The 21,905-nt window shown below is 39.4% G+C and overlaps 1 protein-coding gene and 1 long non-coding RNA gene across 3 annotated transcripts in view; one reads left to right on the top strand and one right to left on the bottom strand.

The window, feature by feature from the left end:
• Nucleotides 1-726: 726 nt before the first annotated feature.
• Nucleotides 727-21,905, top strand: part of PFKFB4 (6-phosphofructo-2-kinase/fructose-2,6-biphosphatase 4) — an 81,384-nt gene continuing 60,205 nt past the window's right edge. Inside the window, exon 1 of one of the 2 annotated variants that reach the window (XM_026724698.2) lies at nt 727-1,078. In XM_026724698.2, coding sequence (XP_026580483.1) covers nt 1,000-1,078 — 79 coding nt within the window. In that variant the 5' untranslated portion in view covers nt 727-999. The remainder of the gene's footprint in view (nt 1,079-21,905) is intronic. The other variant, XM_087923980.1, reaches the window with a different exon arrangement.
• Nucleotides 3,874-21,905, bottom strand: part of LOC148126860 (uncharacterized) — a 39,296-nt gene continuing 21,264 nt past the window's right edge. Inside the window, exons 2-4 of the long non-coding RNA XR_015741652.1 lie at nt 13,245-13,326; nt 12,937-13,045; nt 3,874-5,564 (exon numbers count right to left, since the gene is read on the bottom strand). This is a non-coding gene — a long non-coding RNA (uncharacterized LOC148126860). The remainder of the gene's footprint in view (nt 5,565-12,936; nt 13,046-13,244; nt 13,327-21,905) is intronic.

Consider the following 21,905-nt stretch of genomic DNA (forward strand, 5'->3'; position numbering starts at 1 on the left):
ACAGAAGTGCGGTGATGGTTTCGTTTCAGCTAGATGTTTTCTTTTAGAAGCCTGAAAAGTCTCCTTATACCGGATCAGATCATTGGTCCATTACCTCAACATTGTTCACACTGATTGGGAGACTCTCCAGAAAAAAATCAGATTTATGTTTTTCCACCCCCAGCTTGCCCAAGCATCACATCGGAATCGGGGTCTTCCAGCATGCAAAGCAGGTTCTTTATCGTCGGAGCACATGCATTTCCAGTTTGGAACATTCTGATCTAATCTTTGCAGATACATCATAAAAACCGACGCGACTCTCCGCCGGGCTGCGTTGCGTGCGCACATGCGCATCCCTATCACAAGGGGTTCGAAGCTGATACCTCCCCACGCTTGTTTAGCCCACTGTTGGGTTGTAACGTCTTATGCTTCTACATGTAGCAAAAAAGCCTACGTCGATTGCCTCGGCTGGGAGGAATGCGGAAACGCTGGAAACGGCCCTTTTAAAGCATTGAATAACACCGACACGCGTATGAAGGAGAGATTCACGTATGAATAGGCTTGTGGCTGCCCCCGGAGGCAAAAGATAAACGAACCCGAGACGCCGGCTACTCTTCCTCCTAGCGACACCCGAGTCGTTTTGGGACGGAAAAAGCCAGCGAGGATGGGAGCAGTTCTCCCCGCCTGTTTCTCCGCCCCCCTTGCCGTTTCTCGCCAACCCGCTTGCACCAGCGGTTGGAGTGCGCACGCCCCCCTTGTCCGCGGCGAGGAGCGGGAGACCCTCTTGTGGGGCTTTGCGCCCTCAGCAGGAGGCTCCTGCGGCCGCCGCCGATGAGCCTTCCCCGCCAGAGGTCGGCGTTAGCGACCGGGCTGCCTTTTTAGCCGCAGACTTTCTATGGGCTCGGGCTGAGCGTGCCTGCGGCGGTCACCTTTTGCTCTGCCGTCTTTCCTCCGGTGGGGCAACCGAGGCTGCCGGCGCAGCGCCGAGGAGCGGGTGGCTACAGCTCAGCCGCGGCACGGATGTCGGTCTCCAGGTGCTGCAGAGGCGGAGGAGACGGCGGTAAACCTGAGCGCCTTTTGCAAGGCCGAGCTTGGAAAGGTAAGGCGGCGGGACGCGGGAATCCGCCGGTGACCTGGCTACGAACGTGTAAAGTACAAGCGCCCCGGAGGGGGCAAGGCAAGCCTCACGTACACGCAAGCCGCCACCGCGGGGCAAGAGTGGCGGATTCCCGCCTCCTTCAGGCTGCGGCGGAGAGTGCCGCTGGTCGTTGCTATTTTTGACTCGCTTTCTTGCTCTCTCTCCGGCTAAAAAGGGTGATTTACAACCTGCGCTCACTGCTGCTTCTTGCTCGGCCTCGCCCAGAGGAAGGCAGGAGAAGGGTGGGGGCTATTTCCCTGTTGTTTTGCTGGTTTTGGCTTTCCCGCTGCCGGACTCCGCGCAGTAACCGCGTTGGCGTTGCTCCCTTCGATGTGGTCAGCTTCGGCTCTTAACTCCTCCTGGGGTGACCGCCGCTCTCCTTAACTCTTCGCCTTTGTAGCTAACAAATCGGCTGCTACCGCCAAAAACTCTTCGTTCTGGAGCTCCAAGGCTTTATTTAGGCTTTGAGAAGCTTCCGGCCCTCTTTCCCTTTACCCCCTTCCTGCTGCTTTTTATTTACGTTAGTCTCTTCTTCTATTGTATTTACTACATATACCTCTCCAAGAAACCGCTTGGTGGCTTCTTAAGAATCGCCCCTGACCTCTCAAATACACTGTTATTCAAGAAGTGGTTAATTTTGTAATGAACACAGGTAAATCTGACAGGGAGATGTATTGAGACTACTGTTTTTCCTCTTCCCAGCTTTGTAAGGGCACGTTGTAGATATTGATTGATAACAGAGTGTGCCACTCTGCATATGTTTATGACCCCTTTTATCTTCGTGTCTCCATGCACAGAGTACTTTCAAAGTAGATTCGTGGGGGGAATGCAGGATGAAAGATTCGGGTATTTGCATCTTTCGCATAGCTTTCACAGAGATGGGTTGGAAAGAGATTGTCAGAGAAGAAAGGGTTAACTCCTGCTCTTTTAGATTACAGGAACTGAATTCGTGCTTATGGGAGCTTTTAACATTAAGGACTTGCCTCATTCCTCTAATACTGTTTGGAGACATGAGGGCTCCCACATTAGGAGAGAATGGGAGAGTTTCTGTATTCACAAAGAAGTGAGACCAATTGCGATTAAAGAGCAGTGTTTTTCAAGCTTGGCAATTGGAAGATGGGTGGAGAATTGTGGCTGGGGGATTCTGGGAGATGAAGTCCACCTTCAAGTTGCCAAGCTTGAGAAACACTGCTATAGAGAGTGATAGTGGCCTGTTCCATCCAGGAAATAAATAGCACTGAAGATTGTGAAATTTTGCCTCTGGGGGAAAAAACTGTTTTGTTTTCCAGGTTGATCTTTTTACCAATCCAACAGTACAATTTGTCAAACTAACCAGATTTTTTTTTTTGTACTAGTTGCTATGAGACTCCATGCATGTTGTATTTCCTTGGCAGTAATGGGTTATTACTCTGAATTGCGTGTTACAACCGCATTGTTCACTGATAGGTCAACTGTCGGGGTTAATTTATGCTCTTTTTATACATAAAATATTATAAAGAAAATAGAAGAAGGTACCAGACAAAGATACTATTACAGTATAATCGGTATACTCCTTTTATCACTTGTACCAGTATTAATATGCCTCTGCTTGGCATGACAATCCTTTCATACAAACAACTCTCTAATCTCCATGTCAGTTATTTTGGTTTAAGCTAGAAAGCAATTATTAGTTGCGGTTTATAGGAGTATACTGAGTGTATAGGAGTATTCATGTTCATATAAATACAGTTGTCATATTTTGTAAGTTATGCACTACATACTCATAGATATCTTATTCCAACTCAAGGACACAGGTTGAAAATAAAAGAGTCAGGCTAACATAGTTGAAATATGGCACTTGCCTCTGTGAATTACAGCAGTAGCTGCTAATTTAGCTTCAAAGATAACATTGCACAAAGTTGAGGAGGATAAGCTACTAATAATTATTAGATGATTCTGTATAAGAATAATATTGGAGCTGGTGTATCTCTTAATATTAGTTACTGGTGAGATTGAGTAAGAAGATGGTATATTCACATATCCTGGTTGCATGTGGAGGCACGTCACTGGTACTTATAAATTTCTTTATAAATTGTGTGATGGGATTAAATACTGCAATCATTGTAAATGTATATAATCAATTGATTTTTCTATGAAGTGGGCTAATCAAGGGCCCCTCAATACAATAAATGAATTTTAAATTAAAGTATATGAAATTATTTGAAATGAGACTTAAGGGAATTCTGGAAATAATGTTTAGAAATTTATATAGGAATAATAGTGATGTGTTGAAAAATGGAATTTAAATGAATTGTCTGAGAAGACAGAATGAAAAAACAGAGCCAGATTTTTGCTCTTTAGTAATCATTTAAAAACTTGTGTGTGTATATGTGTATATGAACACTATACAGAAGCCTGATGATGGCAGATGAGATTCTGCTGAAACGTTGCTACAACTTTAAAAGCACAACTACAATGACATGGGAAAATACCCGAACAAAGTTGAATGCCATACATATATGTATATGTATATATATATTTATAAACAAAACATGTCTTGATTTAAAGGTAGAAAATGATAAAGTAAATAGGTTTAATTTGTTTATTATAAATTATAAATATGCTATTAACATTAAAATGGCTTTGTACTTCTTTAATAATTTGACTCTTAAGTGGCTCACAAGTAAAACTATTGTTAAAATCCAAAAAAAATTTATCATAACGCAACCACAAACTATTAAATTGTGTCATAATATATTTCTAACAGTAGTAATTCATAGTACTAGTGTCCTTATTCATCCCAATTTTATTTAGCTTTAAATTCATCCCAATTTAACCTATTTTATTGACCCTTAGTTCCCTAATGCTATTTCAAAATCAGGAAAACAAAGTTTTCTAAATATCAGGAGCAAAGAGGTAGATATTTATATCTGGTGGTAAAATATTCTACACAAGAGACTTGCAAGTAATTCACACCTCTGACTTATCTCCTTGGTACATACTTTATGTGGATGCTCTGGATAGAATATTCAGACTGATAGACACCCAGGCCCCAATCATATAGGACTTCCAAAAGATTATACAGGTAATCCTCAATTTACAATCGTGTTAGAGACTCTTCGAAGTTACAACCGCCCTGAAAAAAGTGGCTCGTGACCAGTTTTCACCCTTATGATTGTTGCAGCATCCCCATGGTCACGTGATCAAAACTTGGACCGTTGTTATTTATGATAGTTCACAGCTGGCTTCCGACAAAAGTCAATGAGGAAGTCAGATTTGCTTAACAACTGCAATGATTCACTTAACAACTGTGGCAAAAATAATTGAAGCTCAACTTATTTAACTGCTTTGCTTAACAACTGAAATTTTGAGCTCAGTTGTCATCATAAGTTGACAACTACCTGTAACCAGCTCTCTGAACTGTACCCAGAAATATCCTGGCAGCTTGTGCAATTTCCCTAGAGCTTGTTTGTAAGTAGCTTAAATCAATCTCTCTCTGAAAAGAAGGAGATGGGATGTTTTAAATTTGACTGGCTAGCTCGCTGTCTGGTTGGCTAGATAGGCAGGCAGGCAAACAACCTATTCTGGCCAGCGCACAGCTTCTAAGATGTATTTGAAATTAAAACAATAGAAATAAATTTTTTTAAAAAATCATAATAAAAGAAAACCAGTTCATTTGAGGATTGAAACTCATTCATCCTCAGGAGGGATAGTTATAGCCAACTGGCTCCCATGGCTTGATGAAACAACTAGGTTGTCTAAAGACCAGGAAGAAGAGGATATTTGAATATGGTGTGTGTGTGTGTGTGTGTGTGTGTGTGTGTGTGTGTGTAACAATATGTGGGAATGACCTTGGGGGGCAGGGAAAAGCCACAGCCAGGACAATGGGAGGATAAGAGGCACTTTAGCCTGAAGAAGGAATGTGGGTATGGCAAACAATTCTGAATGGACCCTCCCTAGTTTCTTGGACTATTAAGGCAATGGGGGACAAATGTTGTTTCAGACTTGAAAGATTTGTTCATGTAATCTTACAAATGAATAGAAATCATTCTTCTGAGTATGCTACTTGTCTGCACTACTTTTTAAATTAATTTATTACTTTCAATTGCGACTGATAAATCATGCTTATGTGCATCTGAAGATGGCAGTTTTCTATCAAGGGGATACTTAAAGAGCCTGACCTATCTTATTGGGCAGGTAGATATTGCTGGAAAAAAGAACGTCCCACAGATACCCAAGCTCTGAGCCTTAAGGGATTTTAAATACAGCAACCAGCATTTTGCATTCTACTTTGAAGCCAATTAGTAACCATTAAACTTTTTGGAATAGAGAGATCACGTGGGTATTTCAAGGTGCGCTCATAATTACTTGAACTCTTGCAGTCTGGATCAGCTGTAGTTCTAAATACTCTTCAAGGAAATGCCCAAGTAGAATTCACAGTCGTTGAATTACCAGTTGAAATTTCCTGCTTCAGAAGAAGAAATTGTACACTAGCCAACGTTAAATAAAGACCCTCATAGCCTCAGAATCTACCTGTTATTTAAGGACAAGTGTGGTCTCTAGGAGAATTCTTAACTTTACACATATAAAATTGAAGGTTGGATATTGATTGTAATAAGAGTAGTGTGAAAACAAATGGAATGCTTAAAGAATGGGTGAACATTAATGATGAAATAGGTAAAGGTTGTGTGAGGTCACTTGGCTGTTTGTTTATAGATAAATGTATAAGAAATATGTATGATAATATTAAAAGAGGATGTAAAGATATGTATTCTTCTATGCAGATGAGAGGCTGTGTTATTGACAAAGAACGCAAATGAGTCATAGAGAATGTTAGTCTATGTGATGCAAGAAGGAATGTGATTCTGAAAATGAATGTATCAAAGGCCAAAATAGGTGAGCTGGCTGTGGAAAATGGAGTGGAGTAAATCATTGTTTATAAATTGTGAAATAAGCAGAATTCAAGTAGGTGCATTTATATCCCCTAATAGAATGTTTACTACAAGAAGAAAAACAAAGAAACTTTAACTCATGCAAAGTCTAGTAAAAAGGGAGTAAATGGTAGGGAGTAGATTGTCTACTCTATTACATCTTGGTTGTATATATTCAGCAAATGATTTGAAGTTAAGATGAACAATGGGGGGGGGGAATTTCTGATGGTTTCAAACAGTTCACGATTTGCAAGGAGTCTGAAAACAGCTAATGATGTTAAATGTAAGAAGTAATGCAAGTAATGCAGTTTGGCATACACCACATTCACATACTCCAAACATCATATACACATCAATAATCAGCTGACAGTGTATCATCTGGAAAAAAGATTTTGGAGTCGCAGAATGCTAGAATAATTATGATAGGAAAGAACTAATGATTGACTTTCTTAGGAAGTTTCTTCTTCGCTCGAACTTAAATTATACCCACACCTTTTCCTTAGAAGAGAAATGAAAATTAAAATAAAACAGTCAACCCAGTTAGGTCCTTATACAAATTATAATTAGAATGTACTTGGAGGACCATGGACAATTCTGGTCATTTGTAAAATACTCTGTCTCCAGAGAAGGAATATTTTAGGGTTTCTGAAACCATGGCAGTTCAGCTCTCTAGGAGTATGTGTTTTCCAAAAATAAATCTGGATGAAGTTCATGGTGTTTCAATCAGCTGGAATTAAATAGAATTTAAATAGAATTCTTAGAATTAAATTCTAAGAAATGGTAAGGTTCAATAGGAAAAAGAAAACATTTTAAAAGAAACAAAATGATTTTAACAGAGACTGGAGAAATTTATGAAGGATTGGTCTGTTAGTATTTATTTGTCTTAATGTCTCTTTTATTCCTTCTGGAAGCACTGGCAGCCTATCCGAACAGCCAGGTGCTAAGAAGCAGTAATGGAAGAAGGTGGTCATCCTCTGGTCCTGTTTTGAATTTTCTGAATTTATTTGATTAGCCATACTGACAAAATGTTGTTTTGTTTTGGCTGTGAGGCTGATATGGCTAGGCTCTACTTCAGTTCTTATGATTCTCTTGTTTTTTTTGTTTTTTTAAATTTACATATAAGTGGTATCTGTGCAGGAATTTTTTTATTATATATAGCCACTCAGTTCACTTGGGATAGATAAAATGCAGCCTTTTTATGGAAACAAACCTAATTAAATCAGCTCCATCCTATTTTTTTGTACTGACTCACCAGAGAGAAAGAATTCTATAAATCAAGTGAAGTATATAATTAATATTATCCATGGCTATTGTTCTACCATTTTTAACCCACTACTAGTAATGTTTTACTATTTGCAAATATAAATATGGAAGGAATAGGTGGTTTATTTTGCCCTCTCTGATTTGCCAATGCATCTTCTAAAGCATATCTAGTATTATGATACATTTTTCCCAAAGTGTACAGTATGATTTTATTTTTTAAATGTAAGACGCTCATCGTGTCTTAGGTATGTTTTGGAAGATTAGGAGCTGCACCCCTTACTGAAGGTTTAATTAACGTAAATTACACTTTCAATATTTTCAGTTTAGAGAATAGTATTTCATAGTTAATTTGGATAAGAGTTTAAGAAAGCTATCATCTGCAGTTTATGGTTCAAACTTGAAGAAACATGTCCAGTTGTTGAGAAAGAAGTGAGATCCATTAAAATGGTATTGAATCTGAATATGTGTGAGATGTAATGATGGCTTTAATTTTTCAAATAATATCACTATATTCCTTTCCTATCTATTCCTTTCTAGCTGCTAAATGCTGCTGGCCCTGTTTTTTTCTTCTGTCTTTTGGCAGTGAAGGTTTACTTTTTTTAATTGTTGGAATTTTGATATCGGCATATATGGGTGAGACATTTAGGTAAACAATTAAAAAAAACAGAAATAGGTGGTCTCCTTTTCCATTCATCTGGGACATGATCTTCATATAGTCTACATCTGCCTAATAATAAGACTAATCTGCCATTGACAATTCTATCATAGCTGTTATTTTTCCATGAGTTCAATTTCTCAAATTATTTATAGACCTGTTCTGTTGTAAATTATGTAGTACCTTTAGTAATGGAGAAAACTCTCTGGGAATGGCTCAGTTTGAGTCAGCATACTGATTGGAAAAAGTCCAGAAATATCCAAGATATTCTTAACCATTATCTCTTGCATCTTTTGAAAAGCAATGCTAACATGCTAATATAAGAAGTGTGTTATGCTCAAAACCTTTTACTATGGATAATATAAGGCATAACAGATATAACAAATGTTTTTAAATTGCAGTTTAAATCAGGGATAGGCTGGTGCATCATGTTTTTGACTTCCCCAAGAAGGAGTATATGTTTCAATCTTAACTATGGTTGAGGATGTGCTTGTCCTAATATTAAGCATATTTAAAGACTAACAATAAATTGAAGCCAGGTAAGAAAGATTTCAGGTAGCTCTCGACTTACAACAGTTCATTTAGTGACAGTTCATAGTTAAAAAAATGAAAAAAAATGAGTTATGGGTTTTCACACTTTTGACCATTGCAGCATCCTCTGCGGTCACGTAATCAAAATTCAGACAGTTGGCGACTCATATGCATGGTGGTTGCAGTGTCCTGGGATCATGTGATTGCCTTTTACAATCTTCCAACAAGCAAAGTCAATGGAGAAGCCAGATTCACTTAACAACCATGTTACTAACTTAACAACTGCAGTAATTCACTTAATAACTGTAACAAGAATGGTCATAGAATGGGGCAAAATTCACTTAACTGTTTTGCTTAACAACAGAAATTTGGTGCTCAATTGTGGTCACATGATAAGGACTATCTATACTTAAATAAATTGCCTATATCCATGTATTCCTTACTTTCTAATGAATAGTTTGTGGATTAGTGAAGGGAAGAATGGAGAATCTCTGCATAGGCTGTAGGAAAGTATAAAATATTCCAATTATGAACTGTTTTCACATATGAAGAATCTATTCCAACCTTATCAAAAATAGTCCAATCCTGAAACATCTGTTTCAAATTCAAAACAAGGCTGTTTTGATGTCAGAACACTTCTGGATTATTTGAAAAGTAAGATCTAGTTTCTAGTAAGATAAACAACTGTTTCAAACTCAAAACAGAATATTTTATACATTTTGTGCATCTGTAATGGGCAATATATGATCACAAAGATTCATTGGCCTGTTCCCAATCTTATAACAGTAGTTAAAATTGGCATAGTTAATTAGTATCTTATTCAAGATATATTCCCCAGTGAGCTGTTCAGAGCATTGAGGCCAGGGTAATGCTTCCGTCTTGCTGTTCGATAAGCTGAGCAAAGTTCTGACAACCCGCCTCCTTGACACTTGTACCCAGTTTTTGCTCAGTCTGTTCAATCTAGATGTGTTCTTTGGCTAGGATTCTTGGAATGCTACTGATTTCACCATTTAGACCATCTGTGGTGAGAGTGCAGTCCTCGGAGCATATCGCAATTCCCCCTGGCTATTAAATTTTTTTTTAAAAATTAACCAACGTTAATTTACCAACTGGCCATCGATTGCAGCAGGCCCATTAAGAATGGGCCTCAGCGGCGCAATGAGCCAGAACTTGATTTCGCCGCAAAAGCCTCTTTCAGTTGTCAAGAGGCAAGGCTTAAATAACTACCTCAACGAGAAGCGTGTTGGTGCAATTTTGCTAATTGGCGCTGAATTTTTTTCTTTTGAGCTTTTCTTTTGACTTTGCTAGTCCGCGCCAAGGCCTCCTTTGACAGCTGGCGCCGTTTTGGAATTGGATTTTTTGCGCTGAGGCTTTTGACAGCTGGTGCCATTTTGGTATCTTGCCAAGCCGTTTTTGACAGAAAAGCCTTCATTTGGAATCTACCTTTACTACTGAGGCCCTTTTGACAGCTGGCATCACCTTGAGAGCTCGATAGCTAGTGCTGAGGCTTTTTGGCAGACAGCACTCCTTTGAACCTTGGCAGTTTGCGCTGAGGCTTTTTGAAGCCAGCGCCATCTTGGCAACTTGACAGTTCGCACCCAGGTCTTTGACAGCCTGTACTTTTAAAACTGTTTGACAGCTAGGCAACTTATCAGGACGCTATACTGGCTAAGGGTTAATTTTAAGTCCCTTGGTTGTGGCCAAGACAGCTTCCAGGCCATTTTTCCTTTTTTTGCCCACAGCTGTTATCAGCAGTTTGTTGCCCTCATACAGCAGCCAAGGGCTTGAATAATTATATCAGGAGTCACTGCCCACACTCCGGAGCAGACTCCCCTGCATGCCAACCAGTCTATTAACCAGATCCCACTTGGAAACACAGGTGTGCAATGGAAGGAGAGGGCTCCCTTGGTTCCAGTGAGCTAGGATCCAGAATATCAGCCAGAAGAGCGATGACTAAGACCAAGGCCAAAGCCTCTTCTTCCAGAAAGGCCTCCAAGGCAGTGGAGAAGGATGAGAAACAGCGCTAGAAGACACTGGAGAAACCGCTGGAGAAAAGCCTTTAGGAGGCTGAAAAAAACAACCAGCCTCCCCAGCAGCTGCAGTACCTCCTTCCCGTACCTTTGCAGCCCCTCCTTTGGACCTGTTGGTCTCTAACAGGCAGAGACAATCTGAAAGCCCAACTGTGGTCACCAAGGGGAGCACCTGAGGCCCCCTACCTCAGGCCCCTGTGGCAGTTGTTAGCAGCAAAACTGCTCCAAATTCACTATTTCCTCTCATGCTTACCACAGATCAGGTGGAACAACAGTCTAAGAGATCAAGGTTAACGCTTGAGGCTACCTTCACCCCAACTGCAGGGGGGCTCTGCCTAGAGGAATTTCTACCTCCTGACATGCCCATCCTTTGGGAGCTGTGATGAGCATCCAGCCCTACCCAGATGACTGGGTCTGGGTCTGGTCCTGGTCAAGAACCAAGAGAGCAATCGTGTGAAGGAAGAACAATAATCTAACCTACCACTTCGACTTTGCCAAAACTGGGGACAAGTGTCAAGGAGGCGGGTCCTTAGAACTTTGCTCAGCCTATCAAATAACAAGACGGAAGCATTATCCTGGCCTGGATGCTTTGTCACAGCTCCTAGAGAATGGGTGTATCAGGTAAGAACCAACACCCCCCTTCTCAGGTTTTTCAGGGGAAGGCGAGACCCAGTTTGGTCTAATGGTTAAGGCACTAAGCTAGAAAACCAGATACCATAGCTATGAAAGTTGGCTAAGTGGCTTTGGGCTAGTAACCCTCTGAGCCCACCCCATCTCACAGTGTTGTTGTGGGGAAAATAGGAGGAGGAATATGTTCACTACCTTGAGTTATTTTTAAAAGTAATAAAGGCAGGATATTATAAAAATATAGTCCACTTATTTATACTAGAATCAGTAAATTAGCTACATACCCTACAGTCATGCAGGTAATTAGATATTGGCCTATTTTTATCTCTCTCTTTAAAATAACTAAACAAAGTAAGTTATTTTACAGAGATTTGAGCCCTAATGATTTCATGATCCAATATATCAAATTGATGGAAGGAAGCATTGCCCTTAGAAGTTATACAGTTTTTCCCTTGAGATAATGTATAAATTTTTAATACTGTAGTTTGATATCTTTGTTTATATCACTATGAAAATTGAAATTCTGCCAATAAATGGACATTTTACATCTATTTTTATATCCTTTGAACTAAAGGTATATACATTTTAGTTTCAGTAGAGCATGGAATCCCAAAATTGTTTGTTTCTCCAGAGTAATATAAAAAAGCAATCTGATCTAATTCAAGGTAAACTTGGAAGCCTACATAAGAAGAAAATAGTTTCCAAAATAACCATTATTAATGGGAGTTGCATAAGGAGGTGTGTATTAGCCATTTCTTAAATATGTAATTTAAAAATTTAGACTGCATTAAATATGATTTCCTTATAGGGTACATAGCTGAGACTCTTTGGAAATTTAAAGTTTTGTAGATATGGCATTTATCTCTGTTTTTGCCTTACTTTTGCAACTTTTATTATATTTGTTCTTACACTGTTTTTATTTTACTTATATAATTATGAATGACAGTTGTGTCAATATGTATGTATGGTATTTAGGTTTCTTGTGAACCCAATACATGAGCCTGAGGATGGCAGATGAGATTCTGCCGAAACGTTGCTATAATAAAAGCACAAATATTAAGACCTGGGAAAATACCTGGAGAAACCTAAATACCATACATATAAATACCCGCAAAAACATAAGAAAACAAATATATATATATATATATATAGAGAGAGAGAGAGAGAGAGAGAGAGAGAGAGACATATGCATACACATATTCTAATAAACCAAAACACTTTGTATGTTAAATTATTGCTAGTATAGCATATGTATTTTGTGCTATATGTGTATCTAAATATGATGGGATAGGAATAAAAAAAAAAAATCCACATATTTGCTTCTGCAACTGTTAACTTCTCTAATTTTCAAAACAAAGGAATTATAAGCTCCAGAAAGATATAGATGGCAATTGAAAGATATGTTTTAGCTGCATAAAATAGAAACTGTGGGTGATCATTAAAAAGCTATGAAGAGTACAGAACTTTCCACATTTTTTTTCAGTTGTACTCTTGATATTTAGAATTATTCTAAATTTGTGTTAAAAAGTTTTGAGGGTTCTTTATGTTTCTAAATTCAACAAACTTCTTTCAAAGTAATTGTTTGATTTTTTTGGAGGGAATTTTCATCAGGTTCAATCTATCTGTCAAATACTACTGGAAAAAAACAATGAATTGTTAATCATTGTAAAACTATTGAGTAAAGAACTAGTTATTTCATGTTTTCTAAACATTGAAAAACAATTGGAGAATGCTTCTTTGTGAACCCTAACCCTAACTGAAAAGTTAAAAATTTGCAAGTATATATTATTAGTGATTACAAACCTGTTTAATTAGCACAATCTTGCAAAGTATTTGTCGTGATCATTTTGTATCTTGATTATTACAAAGTAGGGTCACTTAAGACTCATTCATACGTTAAAGCCTTCTGAGCCTGATGAAATAAGATGAATCAGTATCCATGAAGGTTTATGCATCACATGCCATTGTTTTGGTAAAGTATGATTTGTGTTAACCCAGGGCAATTATTTCTTGACATTTTTGAGTTAGGTAATGTGTTTTAGGGCTATTGTATTTTTAAATCTCAGGAATTTAGTGAAAGTATATTCATTTTGTTGACATTAAAAATTTACCTTGATTGTATTGATTTCCAGAACGCCGACTTTAATACATCACTGCTTTAATTAATGACTATTCAGCATTACATATTATTGTCTAAGAAGAAAGAAGAAAATAAAATCATTTATTTGTTCTTGCTTTTCAGTTTTTCATACAGATACATATTTATTGTTCCTTACATCAAGGTAGTTCCAGTTCACCATGGATAATTTGCGTATTGATCAATTACCATTAAATTGGCTTTTACATACTTTGTGAGTCCATTGGCGTGTCATTTTAGAAGATTACATTCCTATTTGCTGTAAGAATTATAGGAATCACTTCAGCTTCCCCAATATCATATAAACTATTATACAGGTGAGAATAACAGTTTGAAAAACATTGAATTTATTGAATTCCTGAATTCCTAAAATGCCTTTAATTGTATACATTCAGATTCATTTTTTTAACGAAACACAAGTAAAATAATTTGGTCAGACTGTTAACATATTCCCTCTGGTTGGAGCTGTGTAATTGATTTTTAAATAAATTGTAATTATAATTTTGTCATCCCCTTGCTGCATGCATGAGTTTAGAACAATGGGAGTTTTAGAATAATTGAAAATTTTCTTTAGTATATTGAATTCTGCTTAAATGAAACAAGAAGAAGCCTGTGGCTAATCTTAAAGCAAGAAATTGATTTTGTAAAAATTAAGAACTTTAAAAATTGGGATCAATTTTATTAATTTTTTGTGTTTTTAAGATTTAAATCCCAGCTTTCAGGCAAATGATTCTCAAGGCATTTCACAAGGAGCAAGTAATAAATAATGTTGTAACCCATGGAGACCTTTCCTCCCTTTCTTTTTGATGGATGGATCCAGAGTGTAGTTCTCTCTGGACATCATCCCAGGACAGATGGATGCAATTTTCCTTTTTCTCCTTTTGGTAGAAGGCTTCTTGTAGTTCTTGCAGTTGCTGCTCTTCAGCCAATGAATCAGGCCAAACAGAGGTTCCAATTTTTCCCCTGGAAACAGACTACAGAACATACAGAATTGGAAGAGAATTGGAAGAGTTGGAAGGTTTTGGAGGTCTTTTAATCCATTCCCCCTACCCAACTAAGAAACCCTATATTATTCCAGACAAATGGATGGCCAATCTCTTTTTAAAAAGCTCCAGTGTTGGAGGATCCATAACTTCTGAAGGCAAGCCATTTCACTGATTAATTGTTCTCACTGTCAAGAAATTTCTTCTTAGTTCTAAGTTGAATCTCTCTTTGATAAATTTATATAAGTTATATAGACTTCTAGCCCTTGGACCGTTTGTTAGAATGTGCTTCACTTCTGCAGTAAAGCCTCAGGAATGAGGTAATGATTTTTTTTTAACACATTGTGGTTTGGAGTTATGAAAACACAACTGTCAGTTTCCAGGTATAAGGAGTAACTACTTCCTTCTTTGAATACTTGGATTTACCTTAAATTTCCCAACATGATTTTGAAACAGTTAACACCCACAGTCTCAAGCATTATGCAAGCTATTTTATTGCAAAACAGTAAAATTATTCTTAAATTATTTGTCATAAAAATATTAAGATTGTTTTTCTTTTAAATGAAACTAATGTTTGTCAGTATAAAAATAAAATCAGTCTTGAAGACTGACCATTGTGCAGTATAATACTGGCATAGATTTGAGGACTAAAGAAATAATATCTGCATGCATTTTGACCTTTTTAACTTGTAGAATCTAGTTACACCCAGTTTGACCTTGAGACAAAGTTTTATAAATTGGCAACAAAAACATGATGACTGAAACTCATCGTATTACATATGTTTTCTCTTCAATAAGAAGATATGTTAATCTATTTTGAAATGTATCATTACAGATTGCTTTCTACTAAATAGGGTACTTAGACAAACTACATTAATGGCAGGTGAATTAATTGTTAAGTGAACAATGAAACCATAACATTCAGATGTTATTTTTATAATTTTCAATCTGGCCTACTTGAAAATACACAGGTTTGGTTTTAGTTTAAGACTAAATTTAAATCTTAATTTTGCTTTGGAGCTACTCAATTGGGAGCTGCCCAGAGTTGACTGAAAGATGGATGACTGTATAAGGCAGTGGTTCCCAAACATTTTCAGTCTACCATCCCCTTGATGCTACAAACTCATCCTCAGTGCCCCCCACCCAGGGGTGGGATTCAAATTTCTTAACCAGTTCTCTGGGCGTGGTCTAATTTGTGGGTGTGGCTTGCTGGTCACATGACCAGGTGGGTGTGGTTTGGTGGTCATGTGACTGGGTAGGCGTGGCCAGGTGGCCATGTGACTGGCAAACGAAATACAAGTGGTCCTCGCTTAATGGCTGGTTGCTTAGCAAGTATTTTAATTTATGACTGATCTTCCCAGAGCTACTTGACCTGTTTTTTGCACACACACACACACACATTCCCTTCTAACCCTGCTGGAGCAGGTGGTTGGACTAGATATCTCATTCACTTTCTCCTCCCTCCCTTTCTTTCTCTCTTTCTCTTTCTCTCTGTCCTTTCCATCCATCCCCCTCTTTCTTTGTCTATCCCATTTCTTCCTTTCTCTTCCTTTCTCTCTCCCTTTTTCTTTCCTTCCCTTTTCTTTCTTTACTTTCTTGTCTCTTTCTCTTTCTTTCTCTCTTTCCCTGTCTCTCAATCCCTTCCCTTCCTCCTTTGCTCTCTCCTCCGAAGCTAGGAGACCCACCTGAAACACACACACTTCCAACAAAGTAGTCACCCAGCAGTGTCGCTTGTGACGAGTCTCCCAGAGTCCCAGGGATTGGCTGTAATTGTCTGTTCATGCCCAGTCCCGCATTGCTTCTGGGTCCAACAAAGGGACCATGGGCAGGACTTCTGCCCCTCCCTCTTTTGGGGAAAGGGCTGGGAACTTCAAGCGAGGCTGCAGCCTTGCCCACCACAGGAGCTGTGGGAGAAATGAGCTGCAGGAAAGGTGAACCAGCCAGGGCAGACCCATCGCTACTCATCAGCTGCTGGGGCTTGTCGGTCGTGGATGCTGAGGGGGAGTGTGGGAGGCAACCAGGAAGCACAAGGCTTATGCTGCCTGCATCGGCCCTTTGCCAGCTGCCCCTCCGAGCATTTTAGCCGAGTGTGGGCTGCCACTATGCAAGCTCCATGGGTGGAAGATCCGCTCTTGCGAGGCTTGACTCGCATCATTCTTACAGCAGCACCCTGCATCAGCCAAAGGGCGCAGGCTGGCGGGCAGCAGAGGGAAGGGGCAGCAGGCAAGGGGCGATGCGGAGGGCATAGCATCATGCTCCCTGGTCACCTCTCTGCCCCTAGCAGGCAAGGCCCAGCAGCTGCAGAGAATCCAGGTGGGACCCAAGCAGCAACGGGTGAGCCCTGGATCGCCTTCCTCTTGGCCACCAGCAAGCCAGGCAAGTGGGGTGGGGGGAAGCTGAGTTGCGCCCTGCGAGGGCCCACCTCCAGCACTCCTCTGCCACCCCCCTTGCCTCTTAATGCTCCCCTGCTGCCCCCTTGTCCCTTATCGCCCACTTAAGTCATCCCACCGCCCCCAGGGGGTGGTACAGTCCACTTTGGGAACCACTAATATATGGGTTACAAACAAAGAAATGGACAAACACTCTCACTGAGTAAAGGAATTAATTATTTGACAAAATTTCTAAGCATTTGTGGAAGAGAACAAAGGAATTCCTATGTGGATACCTGGCCAAATGAATAACTTCTACAAGCCTATTTTTTATTACATTGGAGTTCTGACGTCATAAAAGTATTTTTGCAGCATAATAATTCTGTCTATAAGATTATTTTGAAAGTAGCAGTTTGTCCCAACAAGTGAACTTTGGATTTCAGTATACTATAGTTCCCTGAGCATTTATTCTCTGCTGTACGGGTGATTTTTTAAAATATTTTTTTTCTCAATCTTGGAGCATATGAAGTAAATTCATTCACTTTATCAAGTCTCTAATTTTCTGGCTGAATATAGAGACAGATAGCTAAACACTACAAAGGCTTCCATACAAAGTTTCTTTATTGGATTATATCAGGCATCCTCAAGTTATACACTCACAGTTATGCTGAGATTCATCTCATGACCAATCTTTGCATTGTCGTCTTCATAGTGTGAAAAGATAGTTATCTTCATCCCATAATGATATAGCAAGGGAAGACTCCAGCATGATGCTGGGTCCAGGCAGGATTGACCAAAACTCCCCCCCAGCCCAACCAGAGGTCAATTCAGTGACCAATCAGGATTACAGATGTAACCATGTGACATGAACTACTTCTCCCATGAGGCATTAACTACATTTTCCATGAGGCATTTCCTTAAGAGGACAGCTCTCATTCCCAAACTAACTATATACTGTTTAACCAGCACACTTGCCGCCTGGAATTATAAATGCCACTACCAACTAACTATCAACTAAAGTAAACATTAGATAGTGGCATAGCATCAAACAATGCAATGAGGTAGATACAAAGCATGCAAAGCTTGAGGTTCAATCTTCGAGTTCAGCTTTTATCCGCAGCAACACCAGGTCAGTGACCGGTCTGGTGTAGAGTTTCTTGGTGAAAGTCTGCGGGTTGCAGGAAGAGTCTTGTGACCTTACTATCTGGACCTTGACTTGGTGGACTAATCCATTAAAACTGGGTAGGACTTGATGCACAAGTCCTATGGGCCACGAGTTCCGATGCACATCCTTGTCTTTTAGCAAGACAAGGTCCCCTTCTTCAAGATTCCATTCTTTGGTCTTCCATTTACGGTGGTCTTGTAGGATAGACAGGTACTCTTGCTTCCAATGGTTCCAGAAGGTGTTGGCAAGCCATTGGACTTGTCTCCATTGTTGTTTGTACAAGTCCTTAGAATCAAAGTTCCCTAATGGTACAGGCCAGTCACCTGTCTTCTGAGTTAGCAAGGTGGCTGGAGTAAGAATAGCCGGATTCTCAGGATCTGAGGAAACCGGAACTAAAGGTCGATCGTTGATGGTGGCTGCTACTTCTGCCATCAGGGTGGTTAGGATCCCATGCGTCAGTGTAGGTGTCTTCATCAACATGGAATCCAGGATTTTGCGAGCTATTCCGATCATGCGTTTCCAAGCTCCTCCCTTGTGGGATGCATGGGGAGGATTAAATATCCATTCACAATTATGAACTTTAAGGTAGCCATCAATTGCTGAGTTAGGGCGAATGCCTTCATCAATCTGTAATTCTTTTCAAGCTCCTACAAAGTTCGTTCCACGGTCAGATCTGAATACCTTGACTGGGCCTTTATAGGCTTGAAACCTTCTTAGAGTGTTGATAAAGCAAGAGGCGTCCATGGATTCAATGACTTCAATATGGACAGCTCAGATGCTGAGACATGTGAAGAGAACAGGTCAGCGTTTGCTGTTAGCTTGACCGCCTCTGGTCCGGCAGGCAGAAACTGACCAAGGGCCAAATACATCTAGGCCTACATTGGTGAACGGTGGTTCGGGACTCAGACGCTCGGGTCACAGGTCAGCCATCATCTGGTGTAGAGTTGCACCCCATTGTTTGCGACAGTGTAGGCACCTGTGCAGAACAGTCGCAATGCATCTCTTAACACCCACGATCCAGAGTCCATTAGCTCTGATGGCACCTTCTGTGAAGTGGCGGCCTTGATGGTGGACGGCTTCGTGGTGGTGTTGGACCAACAGGTTCGTTACATGTTGGCGAGCAGGAAGGATGATGGGGTGTTTGCTGTCTAAGGCCATATCATCCTTGTCTAAGCATCCCCCTACTCTTGGCTGTTGAGGTATGAGTTTAATCCCAGAAGCAAGCTAGATTCTGGGATAGGCTTCCCCATTTTCAGACATTTGAATTCTAATGGATACGCATCTTGTTGCACACTTCGTAGAATTCTTCTTTCTGCTTGGATGTAGCTGTCCGGGAAGCCCGTCTGGAAACTCTTTCGGCGACTTTGGACACGGACAATTACACAAATGATCATGGTCACACCCAGTACGAGAGGTTTCCATCAGGAAAAGCACTCAAAGTGAGCTGGTTCTAGAGGGCATACCTCCTGTTCTTTGACCATTGTTGCCATGAAGATGGCCTGTTCATTCGCCTTCTTGTCTAGAGGTCGAATGTTGGCATCTTGGTCTGGATCTAGAAGCTCATGGTGTTTTGATTCCCCAGGCTTCAGGGTGTCTGTGCACGACAAGAACTCAGGGCCTTTTAGCCAGGTCGATTCTGCTAACTGGGATGCAAGAATAGAACTTGTAGCATGGTCTGCTGGGTTCTGGTCTGTTGGTACATACTGCCAGTGCTCAGATTTAGAAGATCTTCTGATCCGCTCCACTCTATTGCTCACATAGACATAGAAGTGTCTGCTCTCGTTGTGGATGTAGCCCAGCACCACCTTGCTGTCTGAATAGAGGGGGGTGGGTTCTAGCTTGAGTTCTATCATCTTCTTTATCAGATCCGCTAGTTCCATGGCCAACACATCACCTCAGAGTTCCAGTCTTGGCATGGTATGACCTTGTTGTGGTGCTAGTTTTGCCTTTCCCATGACAAACCCGACATAAATGTTACTCTCCCCGCCATAGACCCTAAGGTATGCCACAGCTGCTACTTCCTTTGTTGATGCATCTGAAAAAACATGCAGTTCTTTTCTCTGCTGCGGCGGGAGAGATAGGAACATACATGCGCTGCAAGTGAACATCTTGGAGACAACTTAAGAGAGTTGCATCATGTCTCCCATTCTTGCTTCTGTTCTGGCGGAAGCAGCTCATCCCAATCTTTGATGTTTTGGGACAGCATGCGCAGAAGCAGTCTACCTTGGATTGTCACAGGTGCTGCAAACTCTTGAGGATCGAACAGGCTGTTCACCGTTCTCCTTACACTTCCTTAGTGTTATTTTTTTTAAAGAATAGGGTCAATCTCTTTAAATTGTTCATTGTTTAACAGTGGTTTACCCCTTGCAGGGGAGATTAACTTTGCCAGTTCTGTTAACATTTGAGTCGTTAACATTTCAGTCGTTAACATTTGAGTTAGGAGAGACAAGTGATGTGTGCTTCCCAGATGCAGCAATGGATTAGATAAAGACCAAGAAATGAAAATTGGGTCCTGAAATTATAGTTGGGAGTTTTTTTGATACGGTATTTGGGAATCTGTTTATGTGTTCACTAAGAGTCACTTGAATAGTAAAGATTGAAGTGGTCTGGAAGAGGAATGGAGGTTCTAAATTTGCTCATAATATTTTCTTAATATTGAGTTGGAGTGCTTCTTCTTTCTTACACCCTTCCTCCCATAGTTTATATCTTGAATACAAGTCTTGGCAACAGAAAAAAATTACACTGAAATGCTAGTATGATAGGAGGGCAGCTGGAAACAAAAGAGAGAATGACAAAGGCTCCTGGATATATTAGCAGACCAGAATCATAGGACAAAAATGTCACATCTATATTTATCAGGTAATTGCAAAAAGAGGAATCAGTAGTATGTTTACTCAAAAGGAAATAAATAAAGGAAATAAATTAATAAAGGAAATGACTCTTAAATAAGGATGCATAGAATTGCAATTTAATTAATTTAATTGAGTCATGTTATTACCTTGCATTATATTATTTTAAAAGAGAATTAAATGTAAAAATGGAATAAATAACATACACTATGAAATAACGTTTTTCTAGATTGGTTTATGTTCATTTATGCAAGAAGCCAAGAGATTTTAATTATTTATTTCAATGGTATTTATTTTTCCATATTTACTTCGTTTCCTTCTTTGTATGTAAGAGAAAAATGCAGTGGATAAATAAAATTTCACTTATAACATGTGAGTATTCTTGCCACCTAAGAATCTTTTCCTTCAATTTAAATACATGTTTCTTTTTAAATAATTCAAATGCTGCCTCCAGTAAAATAGACAAATATTTCTTCTTGCACAGGGTTGCATGTAGATGACTAGAAGAATGATTACATGAATGAGACATCAACTAATAGAAGAATAAATTAGTCTTGGGTGGGAGAAACATCTTTTAAAAGATTTAAAATTATTATATTTTTATACTATATTTGTTCTTTTTAGGAAAGCTATAATAATATGCAGCTAGTACTTTCTATGCAGTGAATCTTATGATACTAGTGTTCAGAATAGGAGAAACTATTTGTTTTCACCATTGAATAAGTCCCTCTCCAGTAAATGCTAGAGGTATAGATCCAGTATTGTAATGTGATGCAATAGTAATTAAGAAGAGCAAATAAAGCTGGAAATAATAAAATGCATGGCAAGATTAATATTCATAAAATATCTAGGTGGCTCATATGTTGTGTGAAAGGTCTTTTTTAAAGTTTCCGAATACAAAGCTGAAAGAAAGCTTATATGCAGATCTGTGGAATACCATTTGTCATGTGTGACATTTCTGCCCTGTCTTTCCAAGTGCAATTGCCAAATTCTTGAAAAGCAATTCAGCTAGGTTAAAACTAGTGATTACTTGATAAAACTCAATGTTTTTCCCCACAACAGAACTGCCTTCTATTTCACTTTTTATACTTAGAGTAAAAGTTTCCTATTCTTATTGCCTGGGACATGAGAGAAAATATTTCTACAGTGAGAGTTGAGTTTTGATCTTTATAAAAAGATTGTCGGGTTAAGGAGATCTATCAGTCTCCAACTTCTTATTTTTTTTCTGGATAAGATAAAAATAAGCTTAAAGTTTGGTATACACCTACT

This window comes from Pseudonaja textilis, chromosome 2 (genome assembly GCF_049901715.1).
Source record: "Pseudonaja textilis isolate UNSWEBS1 chromosome 2, rPseTex1.2, whole genome shotgun sequence".
Lineage (NCBI taxonomy): Eukaryota > Metazoa > Chordata > Lepidosauria > Squamata > Elapidae > Pseudonaja > Pseudonaja textilis.